Source organism: Leptonychotes weddellii, chromosome 15, assembly GCF_054177405.1.
Source record: "Leptonychotes weddellii isolate Sample4059 chromosome 15, ASM5417740v2, whole genome shotgun sequence".
Taxonomy (NCBI): Eukaryota; Metazoa; Chordata; class Mammalia; order Carnivora; family Phocidae; genus Leptonychotes; species Leptonychotes weddellii.
Genome location: NC_138383.1, coordinates 38,676,822 through 38,692,938, shown reverse-complemented (window position 1 = coordinate 38,692,938; position 16,117 = coordinate 38,676,822). Strand labels below are relative to the sequence as shown.

General features: G+C 45.5%; 1 protein-coding gene across 1 annotated transcript in view; it reads right to left on the bottom strand.

Annotated features, from left to right (window-relative positions):
• Nucleotides 1-367: 367 nt before the first annotated feature.
• Nucleotides 368-16,117, bottom strand: part of VPS53 (VPS53 subunit of GARP complex) — a 128,179-nt gene continuing 112,429 nt past the window's right edge. The window contains exons 19-21 of the mRNA XM_081805989.1: nt 6,664-6,801; nt 4,820-4,924; nt 368-4,315 (exon numbers count right to left, since the gene is read on the bottom strand). Coding sequence (XP_081662115.1) covers nt 4,145-4,315; nt 4,820-4,924; nt 6,664-6,801 — 414 coding nt within the window. The 3' untranslated portion in view covers nt 368-4,144. The remainder of the gene's footprint in view (nt 4,316-4,819; nt 4,925-6,663; nt 6,802-16,117) is intronic.

Sequence of the window (16,117 nt, the reverse complement as noted above, 5' to 3'; positions counted from 1 at the left end):
ACTTACTGTGTACAGGAGAGCACTCCTTTGCAGTCACATGGAAAAGCAGGCTATGACTGGAACAGCACAGTGGAGAAGGGAAAGTCAACAGGATAGAAATTCAGGGCACAGGAAGGGTTCCAAATTGGAAGCAGCACACTTTATACATATTTATAGAGGGTGTCCAGCACAGCCCGGACATGCTAGGACCCTGCCGACGAGCGGGGCTGTCTTCAGGCATTGCTCCCTTCGGGAGTCAGGGAAGGGCCCCGTCTTGGGCAGGGGGCAGGGGAAACGCTGCGGGGGGCCCACGGCTCATGAATTTCCTGATTCTTTCCTATGGTCCATTCTGTTTTCTGTCAACAGTGAGGAAATACACCCTAGCAAATGACATCCAGTAATGCTTTAATTAACTGTAGTACTTCATGCTCCAATATGCACCGAGAAATCACTTCCAGATGGGGGAAATGAAAGATATTTACACAAAAAGCAGTCCCTTTATTTTAAGGAAATTGATATCTCCCAAAGGTATAGAACTTTGAGGGTCTGAGAGACTATCTCTTTTGATAAATACTAGAATGAGACTGGAAATTTGGATTTGCAACACGGACTCTTTCTGCACTCCAGCTTCTCATGTGGCCATGTTTCCAAGGCTATTGTTTAAGTGGCCCAATGCAGTTCTAATGATTTTATTTTTAGAAATCTGACTTGGAGTAGATCAGAAGTGTGAAACCCTTGCTTTCACCGTCAGCAAGCTAGTTATTTTGGAGACTTCTCTTCCTAGGGAGAGGAATTACATTTTCAGCTGTGACCTTTTGGCATTTTCCCTAGCATTCCGCAAACAGGGGGACTAGATTTCCTTGTGCAACGGCAATCCAGGACAGGCTGGGGTAAGAGCCCCCCATCGGCAGCAGCCGCAGACCTGCTTGCTCGCCCCGTCCGCCCTGTGACTGTCACCCTGGTCTTTGGCAGTCTGCTCTCAGTCCGTTTGATCAGCACCGAAGAGCCATCCTGGGCATGAGAGACCAGGTATCTTTCTCTGGGGGGCAGGCAAAGTCCTAGGTACTAGTTCTTTGTTCTTTAAGAGAGGGAGGAGTGGTGACAGTTTCAATTCCAGAACTGAACTTGGAGGTCAAAACACTCTTGTCCGTTGTGGTTCCTGTCTCACTGTTATGATCCAAACGGAACTTTCTCCAGCCTGGGCACCTCTAAGCCAGCTATCAGGAAGTCTGTCCGTAAGAAGAACAGCAGATCTTTATCAATCATAAATTATTAATATTTATTTTAACCACACAAAGTGTCTTCAAAGTTTTTTTTTTTTTAAAGAGTTAGAGAAAGCCGGGGGGAGGAATGGGTACAATATCTAATTTAGCTGAGTAACAGTGTTGTTAAGTTATTACCAGTGAGTCCTCCTTCATGTTATTTTGAAGTGACAGTAATAGAACAAATCTGTTTGGGGCTTGGCCGTCAAAACTTTAAGAATTCTAGTCTGTATAGGGACAGCACAATTCTGGCATGATCCCTATCATCAACACAAGCTTAAAATTAAAGCTGCTGGATATTAGCAACGAATCTTTACCATGTTGGTCCCAGCTCAATTGTATAGGAATTACACTTGCTTAGAGAGCCAGGATAAATATACATTTATGAAAATGTGCTACAGGAACACTGTGATAAAGCAAATTTCTCTCTATTGCAGTGGTTTTTAACAAAGGGGTAAACATTGTAATTACTTCTGTACCTGGCCCCACTCCAGACATACTGATTCAGAATCTCCAGGCAACTATACGTGTAAAAAGGGCCCCAGGTGATTCTGATGCGTACCCCCGGTTGAGAAACGTGCTCTGTCTTTAGAGGATGCATACACAGCATTCAGACCCCATCAACGAGACATTTAATATAACTCCTACTGACATCTGTTAGCTCCTTGGAGATTCCTGACAATGTAATAAATCAAGAGAGCAACTTCCCTGGCTGTGACCACCAACTGGGAGAAAACAGCGGCTTGACATCTCAATGCGTTACGGGGATGTCCAGAAAACGACTCCTCAGGAATGAACCAAAAAGAGAAGTGTGCATCTATAAACACCGAGAGGGACAAGAACCAGGTGGGGTCCGCCGGCTTCCCCGGCTCCCCAGGTTGACGACGGCTGGCCCAAATGGCTGTGCCGTTTGCAGATGGGCCCATCGGCCCCCCCTTTCAAGAGCAGGAAGAGAGGCTAACCTCCATTAGTGCGGGCGGTAGGACGTCACCGGAGTGAGACGACGGCTGTCCCGGCAAAGTGAAGTCTTGCCGGCTGCTCTGCCCGCGTGCTTGCCCAATCCCCTCCCCACCCTATCTGCCCTTTCCTATTTAGCAAGCTTTTCCTGAGAGCTCAGCCAAGGGCCGCACTTTCCTCCCAGCGCTGTTGAGTTTGAGATGCTCAGCATGTCAGAGTCACATGGACAAGCAAGAGGAGCCTGGAAGCTGAGGAAGAAACAGGGCTCAGGATCAAAGCTGGGGGCGATGGACAGAGTCTGGGAGGAGGTTAACGGAGAGGGAAGGGGATTGGAGAACAAGAAGGGGGGAAATCATCAGTTCCTGGTCTGCTTTTCAGACCTTAAAGTGTCCTCCTGTGTGGCTATCACAAGTTGTATGGATTTTCAGGAAACTTCCTCTATCCTGAAAACCCATTTCTGAGTGCTATTTGATATCCCAATTTTATCCCGAGGCCTGTTACGTGCCTTCTCTGTAAAGAGCTCCTCCTTCCTCCTTAGCTCTCTCCCCACCTGGCCAGCAACTTGTTCCGAATTCCCGAAGAATGCTCACACTAACAGCGGCCCCCCCGAGGCTGTGGTCACGGTGAGCTGGGGTTCGGGGTCCCCGCGAACCTGGCCAATCAGGGCAGCTACCTGCTACACTGCCCGTTCTCGCGCTGCAGGACGATGTGAGGACGGAGGCAGTTCTCTCTGCCAAGCTCTGCTGGCTGCGTGCCAGCGGACAGGACGGGCAGGCCAGGGGTCAGGGGTCGGGGTGTGTTCTGGGCTGGGCCAGGCTCTGAGCAGGTGTTTAAGGTCAACATTCTGTTCCTAAGGTATCCATGGATCTGGGTTCTTTCCCGTTAATAATAAAGTCATATGTCATTCTGGCACTTCACATCACCTTTGTTGTTTCAGATCATTCTGGAAAGTAATTTGGGCTTGAAAATAAATGGGCAGGAAGGGGATTAGAGGGCCCAGGCCTCCTGCACTGTCCCACAGCTTCATCTGAGGAGAAAGCCTAGGACAATTTTTCTAGGAAAAAATCTTAGTTTCTCTTCACAGAAGGCAATCCCTCCTCTAGAAGTCAGGAGCAGGGTGGGAATAAAGAAATGGAGAAAATAATCTGCTTACGTCATGCAGTGAGTGTGCAGATATGGGTCTACCCCCACCCCCAAGCAAGGAGCCCTATGGCACAGAGGACACCTGCTTCCAAGGCCTGGCACATACAATCTTCCTGGGTGAGAGATACAGTGGGACTTTCTCCTTGGATGTATACAGAGGACTGCAGGTTAGGGGGAAACGGGAAGAAGGCACTGCCCCAGTCATGACAATACGTACCAGGAAATGGATCTACAAGGAAGAGTGCTCCTGCCTCCATGGCCTTCATAAGGCAAGGCCAATGTCCTCCACCTGCCATTTACCAACTCGGGCCCCAGAGCCACGCTCACGGAGCAGGGAGGACAAATCTTAGGGCCTGGCTGCAGAGGTAACCTCAAACAGCGGCAGATGGAAGGGGGGAGACCCAGGGTTTCTCACCCAAGTTGCCTGCACAGGCACGGGAGACGGGGCCACATGCCGGGCGATGTCACTGCAGAGGTGAGGCGGTGAGGCCAGTGACAACTGGACGGGTGGGACACAAGTGGACTGCAGGGCCCTTTCGCCCACCACTGCCTCTGCTGCAGGAATCCGGGACCAACTAAGGAGGCTTTTCATCACCCTGCCCTTGCTTGGCTTCTTGATCAGGACGCGAATCAAGACAGGTCATGGGGAAGACTCATGAACAACCCAAATGTCCCAGGAAGTTTCAAGACTGATGATCTGAAAGTCAGGGTGAGCACAGGAGAGGTGGGCGGGTGGGGGGGCTTCCGGGCAGCGGGGTGCTGAGGGTCATGGGCCAGGGGTAAAAAGTGCCCCGTGTAGGCTCCTACAGTCTCTTTTTAATCAGTTTCTCCAGCTTGCGGATACGAGAGGATTCCTGTTCCGGTGTTGGAGCCAGCAGGGACAGTGAGCTGGAGCCTTCTGGCCCTGAAGGCGGGGTGGGTAGCCTCTGGCGCAAGAGTTCCAGCATGCTGCTCTGCTCGCTTCTCTTCAGCCCCTGAGGTTGAAAGACAAAGGAGGATAATCATGAAATCTGGCCCCAGAAAGGCCTGAGGGGAAAGTGCAGTATCTGGTTGTGCAAACGGCATAATTACTCTAGGCTGAGGATGAACACTTTCTTCAGGGGAGTTACCAGCCCGGGCCAGTAGTAGCCCGGGAGAAAAGCAGAGGGAGGGAAAACAGATAAAAGGAAAGGAGAGAAAGAAGGGGTCGGGAGAGAAGGGACAGCGTGGGGAAGGGTACTAGTCCTCTCCACTGCACTCCTTCTGCCCCCAGCCTTCTGGTTCTTGAAGGGGCATGGAGGTACCAGCAGCATCAGGAAGTTAGCCTGAGATCCTTCTCCTCAGAAGACTTCTTAGAATCTGGTTTGCAGCATGGGGTCAGGCATATGCACTTTGAGAAAGCTCCCCAGGAGCCCGTATCCCACCCCCCAGCCCCCGTTAAGAACCACTGAGTGCGACAAAGGTATGCAAGTGTGGACAAAACAAGGCACTGAACTAACCTTCATGTCCAGTATCTTCTGGAAGGTTTCTGTGTTGCAGTCCGTAAGGAGTTTGATATAGTTGTCAACAAACACCACCAATGGTTCGTGAGGGGCCATCACTACCTACCAGGGGAGAGAGACAGCAGTAGGCCTGCAGGGAAAGTCATGACTGCAAGGCAGGTGATCATTTCTCCCTGCTTGCAAGCTGACCACGAAACGGATTCTGTAAGATTTCCTTAAGCAACAGCAGCCCTAAGCTCAGAAATGTCCCGATGGCCTATTTCATCTCAAAATTCAATGAGAGCAATGTTTCTTAAATTTGCTAAAGCATAAATATCACCTGGGTTGCTTCTTAAGTAACAGATTTCTATGTCCCCCTCCTGAAGATTTTAACTCAGAAGGACCCGCGTGGGTCCCAGGTGATTTTTACATATCAGAACCATTTGTGAAACACCTTGTTGGAGAGTCTTCCTGTCTGGAGACAGGGTTTCATGATACCTGCTCCTTCTGTCCTGAGGCACCTTTATCCCTGAGGGATGGGTTGCAAAAGCCATAGATCTAAGTGGATTTTCCCAAGGACAAAAATCCCAAAGCTGCCTCACTCTTCAAGACTTAAAATCTGAACTTCATTTAACTACATTGTTTATATTGAAGATTAACATACAAATGGCATTGCGATCCTCAAATTCATTCCTACTTGGTTTTGGAATGCAGTGTCTGATTTTCTTCCTGCAGTAGACTGGTTTTGTTTTGAACTCCTGAGAATGGACCACAGAGGGGCAAGGAAGGAGTAGTTCACTCAGAAATTCCCTGCAGACAGTTCCCAAGCTGCATGCTCTCCTCCCCGGTGAGGAAGACAGCTGTGGGGAGAATCGGATTAGGCTGCTTCCGAGTTCCTCAGGCCGGACCCTCACCTGGTCCCGTGCATGTCTCAGGTCCCATAGCTACTTTTCACTCCTGCCATCATTTGAGCCATTCTGTTTGGGAGACAGACCTGATGAGCCTGCAGGCCCTGCACTTTTAGGAACATTTCATGATAGTTCCACTTGTTCTCCAGCCTTCCCCTCCCCCAAGAGGCCCCCCTCTCTTCTCAAGGGCAGGTGAAAATCAGATACAGGTGCTCAAGGCTTCAGACATTTTCTTTTTTTCTTTTTTAAAGATTTTATTTTTATTTTGAGAGAGAGAGAATGAGAGACAGCATGAGAGGGAGGAGGGTCAGAGGGAGAAGCAGACTCCTTGCTGAGCAGGAAGCCCGATGTGGGACTCGATCCCGGGACTCCAGGATCACGACCTGAGCCGAAGGCAGTCGCTTAACCAACTGAGCCACCCAGGCGCCCCAAGGCTTCAGACATTTTCAACATCATCACCCACATATAATAATTTGTTAAATGGGGCTTTAGAAAGCCCATTTGCTGATTAGATTCAATTACTGCAACATCTGTTTGGAGTTCCTGTAAAGTTGCAGAGTACAGAAAGCCGAAGAGGTTTATGTGGAAGGGAGTAACTGATAGCTGGGCTGGAAATTCCTGCTGAGAAGCAAAGAGATCCTTGACTGAGACACTGATTCACCGCGACAACCCACCTAATTTCCAATCTTGGCCAAATCCCACTACAAGAGAATCCCTTTGCAAAGAAAAATTCATTTGTCAGAAAGAATTACTGATCCCCTGAGTAACTGTCCATTGACTTTCAACAATATCTGATGAGGCCAAAATCTAGTCCAGCCAAAGAATGTGGACAATCCTTTGGGACTGACGGACACAGGCCCTAATCTATACTTCCCAAAACCAGTTCTACTTGGAATAAGTCATCAGATAACCAGCCCCTTTTAACAGAAACCCTGAAGAAGATACAAGCCCCACCTTGAGTATCATTTCCGCCCGAGTCATGCCTTTCACAACAATCTTAGTGTAACTGGCAGGTGCTTTCCTCACCACCTGTGAGCCAATGGAAGGTAGATCGAGCAGGACCATCTTCAAGGAATGGGTGTCCAGCAACAGCTGTGGGAATGAAGCAGAATATTACTAGCCACTTCAAAGGGACACAATGCTTAGTATACCTACGCCAATTAATACCATTTTCCTGATTTTAAATGTAATACACTGGAGAGAATTTGGAAAATAAACAAAATTATGAAAGGAAAAACATTCATTACAACTCCTACTGTCCAGGAAAAAACACGGAAGACACAGCTAAATGTGGTATATTCCTTTGAAAGTTGGTAAGAGAGTAGATCTTCAACGTTCTCACCACAAAATAGAAATGGTAATTATGTGACAGGATGGAGGTGTTAACTAATGCTGTGGTGGAAATCATTTTGCAATATATAAATGTATCAAATCAACACACTGTACCTTTAGACTTACACAGTTTATATGTCAGTTATATCTCAATAAAGCTAGAAAAAAGATGTGGTATAATTCCTGCCAGTCTATGTGTGTGTATACAAAACTAAACTAGAATGGCGCCTGGGTGGCTCAGTCGGTTAAGCATCTGACTCTTGATCTCAGCTCAGGTCTTTATCTCAGGGCCATGAGTTCAAGGCCTGTGTTGGGCTCCATGCTGGGCATGGAGCCTACTTTTAAAAAAATAAATAAAATAAAATTTAAAAAAACCCCACTAAGTTAGAATCATAGTATATATACAGTTTTATAACCTGGTTTTCCCAGATAATATATGAAGTTTTTTGTATTTTATTTTCCCATCTTGGCAGTCTTAAAAACTATTTTTAATGGCTATACTTACTCTATGGTGTGTGTGTACAAAACTTTATTTATTATTTATTTATAAGATTTTATTTATTTTAGAGACAGAGAATGAGCATGGGGAGGAGCAGAGAGACAGGGACAAGCAGACTCTGCACTGAGGTAGAGCCCGATGGAGGGCTTGATCCCATGACTTCGAGATCATGACCTGAGCCGAAATCAAGAATTGGACACAACTGACTGAGTCACCCAGGCACCCCTAGATTTTTACTACTATAAATAATGAATGCTGTGGCGAACAACTTTGTACAGACTAATTCTAGGTCTATCAAAGGCATTTCCTCAGGACAGTCTTTGGGACAGATCAAAGGATAAGGACATTGTAAGGTTTTTGATACGTATCTTGAACTGCTTTCAAACGGAATGTGGGCCTACTCACATATCTGCCAGAAGTGCAGGCTACACCCTCCTCAGCACTGAAAACTGTCGTAAAAATCTTGCTTATTCAACAGGCAAAAAGTGGTAACTTGGTATTGGTGTATATATAATATATATGTATAGAGAGAGAGAAGAGAGAGAGAGGTAGAGAGAGATCATAATTTTCTTCTTTAAAGTAAGCTCTACGCCCAATATGGAGCTTGGACTCAAGATTTTGAGCTCAAGAGTTGCACACTTCACCGACTGAGCCAGCCAGATGCCCCAGTATTGCTGTATTTTTGGATGTTAGTGAGGATGTAGAAGATGAAACCAAATTTAAACATCAGTATCTTGGTAACAATCTGCCTTTTCCTTCCTTCGTTCCTTCCTTCCGTTCTCTGGATGCCAATTATTTGGAAGGGTATTAACCTTCCTGGTTGCCCACCAACTGCCAGGAAAGATGCTAGGGATGTTTCATCTCATTTAATCTTTACAAGAGTCTGCCCCATAGCTATTTATTGTTCCCATTTTATAGATGACAAAATCAAAGTTCTAGAGGTTACATAACTTGCTGAAAGTATGTCACATGATGGATAGGGGTTAGATGTATCTCACGTAATGGACAGGCGTTGAATGATGAGGTGGACAGGACACTGGATCTCCATTTCCTGCTGCCCTGAGCTGTGCTATGGTACAGTGTTGGCTTAGAGTTCACACTGTTTCCTGCTGACTCCACACGTACCACTAAACAGCTGCGCTGTTGGCAAGCAGGTGGCAGGGAAATGGCTGAAGCCTCCAAGGGCATATACACTCTGGCCTGCTCCGGCAGTTTAGGAGAAGAGAATCACATACCCACCAAAGGTGGAGGTGGGGTGACAAACCACTGCTCTGATGGTGAATCTTTTTTTTTTTTAAACATTTTTAAAAGATTCTATTTATTTATTTGACAGAGAGAGAGCACAAGCAGGGGGAGTGGCAGGCAGAGGGAGAGGGAGAAGCAGGCTCCCCGCTGAGCAGGGAGCCCGACGCGGGGCTCGATCCCAGGACCCCGGGATCATGACCTGAGCCGAAGGCAGACGCTTAACCGACTGAGCCACCCCGGCACCCCGCACTCTGATGGTGAATCAATCTTATGTTTAGGACAAGGCCTGCTTTTTCTGCCACTACCGCTCCTCTCAGAAAGCCTTTCATAAGTATATGGAGCAGGGACGGAATGGGAGCCCTTAGGGCCTGGGACGTTGCTTTCCCATCCCCCTGTGCTTTGCTATGGACAGGAGAATAACCAACTAAAGGTAGGATAAACTCATTAATGAGAGACACCATTGACTTAATGGTCATGTGATTATAATTTTGACAATAGTATAAAAGTTTGGAGAAGACATCTATGTTTTACTTGGAATTACTTAGTAGAAATATTGCTCTCAAAAAACGGTGAGGTGTTGACAAACGGATTCTAAAATTTATATGCAGAAGCAAAAGACCCAGAATAGTCAACACATTATTGAAGGAGGAGAACAAAGTTGGAGGACTGACACTACCTTACTTCAGGATTTATTATCAAGCTTCAGTAATCAAGACGGGGTAGTGTTGGTGAAGAACAGACAAACAGATCAATGAAGCAGAATACAGAACCCCCACAAATACAGCCAACTGATCTTTCACAAAGGAGCAAAAGCAATATAGTGGAGCAAAGACCGTCTTTTCAACAAATTGTGCTGGAACAACTGGACATCCACGTGCAAAGGAAATGAACCTAGAGAAGGACCTTCCACCCTTCACAAAAATTCAGAATGGATCACCGACCTAACTGTAAAACACAAAACTAGAAAACTCCTAGAAGATAACATAGGAGAAAACCTAGATGACCTTGGGTATGGTAATGATTGTTTATACATAACACCAAGGACATGATCCATGAAAGAAGTCAGTGATAAGCTGGACTTCATTAAAATGAAAAACTTCTGTTCTGCAAAAGACAGTATCAAGGGAATGAGAAGACAAGCCACAGACTGGGAAAAAACATTTGCAAAAGACATATGTGATAAGGGAATGTTATATAAAATATATAAAGAACTCTTAAAACTCAACAATAAGAAAACAACCCAAATTAAAAAATGGGCAAGGGGCGCCTAAGTGGCTCAGATGGTTAAGCATCTACCTTCGGTTCAAGTCATTATCTCCAGGTCCTGGGATCAGGCCTGCATTGGGCTCACTGCTCAGCGGGGAGCCTGCTTCTCCCTCTGCCTCTCCCCTCTGCTGGTGCTCTCGCTCTCTCTCAAATGAATATATAAAAAAATATTAAAATAAATAAATAAATAAAAATGGGCCAAAGACCTTATAGACACCTCATGAAAGAAGATACACAGATGGCAAATAAGCATTTTTTTTTTTTTTAAGATTTTATTTATTTGCGAGAGAGAGAATGAGAGACAGAGAGCATGAGAGGGAGGAGTGTCAGAGGGAGAAGCAGACTCCCTGCTGAGCAGGGAGCCTGATGTGGGACTCGATCCCGGGACTCCAGGATCATGACCTGAGCCGAAGGCAGTCGCTTAACCAACTGAGCCACCCAGGCGCCCCAGCAAATAAGCATTTGTAAATACGCTCCACATTATATGTCACCAGGGAAATGCAAATTTAACCAACAAGATACCACTACACATCTATTAGAATGGCCAAAATCCGGAACACTGACAATACCAAATGCTGATGAGGATGCGGAGCAAAAGGAACTCTCACTCGTTGGTGGGAATGCAAAATGGTACAGCCACTTTGGAAAATAGTTTGGTGGTTTCTTACAAAACTAAACATACTTTACCAAACAACTCAGCAATAGTGTTCCTACGTTGTTTACCTAAAGGAGTTGAAAACATATGTCCACATAAAAACCTATACACAGATGTTTCTAACAGGTTTATTCATAACTGCCAAAACTTGGAAGCAACCAAGATGTCCTTTAGTAGCTGAATAAACTGTGGTAATCCAGAGAATGGAATATTATTCAGTGCTAAGCAGAAATGAGCTATAAAGCCATGAAAAGACATGGAGGAACTTTAAATGCATACTACTAAGTAAAAGAAGCCAATGTGAAAAGGCTATATACTATATGATTACAACTATATGACATTCTAGAAAAGGCAAAACTATGGAAAAAGTACAAAGATCAGTGGTGGCCAGGAATTGGGGATGGTGGATGGGATGGATACGTGGAGCGCAGAGGATTTTTAGGGCAGTGAAACTACTTTGTATGATACCATGTTGATAGATATATGCCACGATACACCTGTCTGAACCCACAGAATGTAACACCAAGAGTGAACCATAATGTAAACTACAGACTCTGAGTGATGATGATGTGTCAATGTAGGTTCAGCAATTGGAACAAATGTACCAATCTGGTACAGGATATTGATAATGGATGAGAGGTCATGCTTCTCATGGGGGCAGGGAGGCATTTGGGAACTCTATACCTGCCCCTCAGTTTTGTTGTGGGCCTTGAACTGCCCTAAAAAACATAAAGCCTTAATTAAAAAAAACTGTGAGTAAGCTACACTAAGGAAAGAATAATTCCATGTAGTAGTGTGGCTAGTTAAACCTCCGTCAGTCATTCCACCTGGGGCATTTTTAACTCTTCTTGGTTTCCAGAGATGAAAATTCTTACTCTCCTACTATCCGTTTTTTGAAAAGGCCATGGGTTTACAGAGTAAAGTACCTAAGCATGCATAGGAGAGATGAGGATAGACTGCTTGAGGCCTATACGAGGAGTCCAGCATCAGAACACTTCTCAGAGCCCACTAGAAACGATCACTGCTTTTGCTCAGAGGGAACCCAATACATGCCTCTGAAGAATAAGCATGCTAAATCCCAGGTAGATTAAAAACACAGATATGAAAAGAAAAACTTTAAGAAGAAAACAGAGATATTCTTATTACTTATAGGTAGAGAAGAATGTGAAACAGGACAGATCGAAAAATCTATTACCTTAAAATGAGGCTATATCAAAAGGTACATAAACAAAGGAAAGACACAAACCGAAAAGGGTATCTGCAGTACTGGCAAAGGAGTAATATTCAGAATACATAAAGATTCCTACAAAGCAACAACAACAAAAAAGATCAGCAACCCCAATAGCAATAATAACACCAACAGTGGGGCAAAGATTTGAACAGGCAATTCACAAAAGCAGAAACTCAAGTGCTCACGAGGCATCTGATATGATACTTGACGTTATTAGTAATCCAGTAAATGCAAATTAAAAACACAGTTTTATACTGTTTCATAATCATCAGAGAGGCAAAAGTAAAAAGGCGGATAACACCAAATGTTGGCATGGATGTAGTGCAATGAAATTCACACTTGTGGTAAGAGTACAAATTAAAGCACTCTGGGGGGAATTCAGTAATGTTTTCCTACCTGGGGATGTGCATAACCCATAATACAGCCCTCACACTTACATCCTTTAGAGAAATTCTTGCCCATGTGAAAAATGTTCCCTGCACCCACTGTTTGTAAAAGCAAAAGACTGGAAACAATCTAAATGTCCATCAACAGCTGAATGGATAAACGAATGGTGGCATATTCACGCAATGGAATAGGATACTGAAGTTAAAATGAATGAATTCAAACAACATACATCAACATGGATACATCTCAAAAAACTATGTTAGGCAAAAAAGCAAGCCGGGAAAGGATATGTATAGTGCCATTTATATGAAATTTTAAAATGCAAACAAAATCACATTTAATTTGAGAATATATACAGATGCAACATGCCAAAATACACATGGGAATGATAAAAATAAAAATCAGAGTAGTGGTTACCTCTGGGCCTGGAGGGAGAGGAATGGCAGCGCAGGGTACACAGGGGGCTTCAGTAATAACTGTAATGATTTAATTTAAAAAATCTAAAGAAAATGTGGGAACATGTTAAGATTTGACTGAGCTGGGGCGCCTGGGTGGCTCAGATGGTTATGCATCTGCCTTCGGCTCAGGTCATGATCCCAGGGTCCTGGGATCGAGCCCCACATTGGGCTCCTGGCTCAGCGGGGAGCCTGCTTCTCCTTCTCCCTCTGCCCATGCTCTCTATCTCTGTGTCCCAAATGAATAAATAAAATCTTAAAAAAAAAAAAAGATTCGACTGAGCTAAGTGTTAATGCCAGTATTCTTGACATTAGTTTCTATACTTTTGTTAACTGGGAATATTTCTTTTTTTCTTTTTTTTTTAAAGATTTTATTTATTTATTTGAGAGAGAGAGAATGAGAGAGAGCACATGAGAGTGGCGAGGGTCAGAGGGAGAAGCAGACTCCCCGCCGAGCAGGGAGCCCAATGTGGGACTCGATCCCGGGACTCCAGGATCATGATCTGAGCTGAAGGCAGTCGCTTAACCAACTGAGCCACCCAGGCGCCCCTCTTTTTTTCTTTTAATATTTTATTTATTTATTTGACAGAGAGAGACACAGCGAGAGAGGGAACACAAGCAGGGGGAGAGAGAGAGGGAGAAGCAGGCTTCCCGCAGAGCAGGGAGCCCGATGCGGGGCTCGATCCCAGGACCCTGGGATCATGACCTGAGCCGAAGGCAGACACTTAACCATCTGAGCCACCCAGGTGCCCCCCCCTTTTTTAATATGTTATTTGATGCCTGGTAAGGATTTAACTTTATCTTCCATGCAGCAAATTTTCAGAGCCCTGTCAAAATCAAAGCCAGGTCTTTGCACTATTTGTTGGTGGGAAAAGATAATTATGTTTTAAAACATATGGGGATACTTCCTACTTTTTCTATCTTCCCACTTCCCAGAGACATATTGTATGCATAAATAATTGCATAGTCTTAAGTGACAGGAAGAGTTTTGAATGAACTTGACATAATTCTTTGGGTCTCCCATATCTTGAGACATAGGACATTTTCAGTCCCTGGCCAATCACAATAAAATTCCGTTCTCACCAGACAGCTGAACAGATGGAAACCTTGGTCTCAGGTTTTACGAAAAGCAATGAGGTCAGAAAAGGCAAAAGCCAGTCTGACAGGCTTTGCAGCTGTCTGTGGGAAGTGCAGGTGAAGGCTCCATTTATCATGGAAATCTGCTGGTTTTCATCTTTGAAAATAGCTAATAGTTCATCTCCTTAGGCATGAAGCATTGGGCAAGAGGTGGTCATCAGCCAAATTTGTTTGAGCCTCAGAGAAAACTTTTGGGGTGGTACGGTTCCTGTTGTTCGTGTGCTGTTGGGGTGCAGGGCTGGCCAGCCTGTGTCTGTGGAAGGTCATCACCCAGACATGAAAAGTTTGAGGGTTCATTTTTCTTTTTTTTTAAAAAGATTTATTTATTTTTTTGACAGAGAGAGACATAGCGAGAGCAGGAACACAAGCAGGGGGAGTGGGAGAGGGAGAAGCAGGCTTCCCGCGGAGCAGGGAGCCCGATGTGGAACTCGATCCCAGGCCCCTGGGATCACGACCTGAGCCGAAGGCAGACGCTTAACGACTGAGCCACCCCAGGCGCCCTCTTCTCTTTTTTTTTTAAGATTTATTTAAGAGAGAGAAAGAGTGCAAGAGAGCACGAGTGAGAAAGCACATGAGCATGAGTGGGGGAGGGCCAGAAGGAGAGGGAATCTCAGACTACCCCCTGAGCGAGGAGCCCAACGTGGGGCTCGATCTCACGACCCTGAGAGATCATGACCTGAGCCAAAACCATGAGTGGGATGCTTAATTGACTGATTCATCCAGGCACCCCCAGAGGGTTCTTTTCTTTTTTTTTTTTTTAAGATTTTATTTATTTATTTGACAGAGAGAGCGCAGGAGCAGGCAGAGCAGCAGGCAGAGGGAGAGGGCGAAGCAGGCTCCCCGCTGAGCAGGGAGTCCAACGACGGGCTGGATCCCAGGACCCTGGGGTCATGACCTGAGCCCAAGGCAGTTGCTTAACCAACTGAGCCACCCAGGTACCCCAGGAGGGTTCATTTCTTAAAAAGCCTCCTACAGGGGGCGCCTGGGTGGCTCAGTTGGTTGGGTGACTGCCTTCGGCTCAGGTCATGATCCTGGAGTCCCGGGATCGAGTCCCGCATCGGGCTCCCTGCTCGGCGGGGAGTCTGCTTCTCCCTCTGACCTTCCTCCCTCTCATGCTCTCTGTCTCTCATTCTCTCTCTCAAATAAATAAATAAAAAATCTTTAAAAAAAAAAAAAAAAAGCCTCCTACAGGGGCGCCTGGGTGGCTCAGTCGGTTAAGCATCTGACTCTTGATTTTGGCTCAGGTCATGATCTCAGGGTTGTGAGATGGAGCCATGTGTCAGGCTCCATGCTGGGTGTGAAGCCTGCTTAAGATTCTCTCTTCCTCTGCCTCTCTCCCGACCCTTCCTCTCTAAAAAAAAAAGAGCCTCCTACAAATCTTGGGGGGCAACATGACCATCACTAGTGGTGAAAACACTGAGAAGATAAAGGCACATTCCCAGAAGGTATTAATTATTTTTTTTAGAAGGTATTTATTTAGTAAAGATTTATCATTTTAGAGACAGAGCATGAGCGGGCGGGAGGAGGGGCAGAGGGAGAGAGAGAATTCCGAAGCAGACTCCCCGCCGAGCAGAGCCTGACATGGGGCTCCATCCCAGGACCCTGAAATCATGACCTGAGCTGAAATCAAGAGTTGGCCGCCCAACCAACTGAGCCCAGGCACCCCTATTTTTCACCTTTAGAGCTTTAATCCACCTGGAATTGTTTTTTTTTAATCGAGATTCAATTCATATATAATAATATCTACCCTTTTAAAGTATGACTCAGGGTTGTTTTTTTTTTTTTTAGTATATTCACAAGGTTGTGCAACCATAACCACTATCTAGTTCTGAAACATGTCATCACTCCACAAAGAAACCCCATACCTCTTTGCAATCACATCCTGTTCCCTCCTTTCCTCTTGCCCTCACCAACCATGAATCTACTTTCTTTTAGATTTGCCTGTTCTGGAAATTTCATGTAAATGGAATCATACAACATGTGGCCTCTTATATCTGGCTTCTTCCACTTAGTGTAATGTTTCCAAGGTTCCAAGTACTTCATTCCTGTTTATGGCTAAATAATACTCCCTTGTGGGCGCCTGGGTGGCTCAGTTGGTTGAGTGACTGCCTTCGGCTCAGGTCATGATCCTGGAGTCCCGGGATCGAGTCCCGCATCGGGCTCCCTGCTCGGCAGGGAGTCTGCTTCTCCCTCTGACCCTC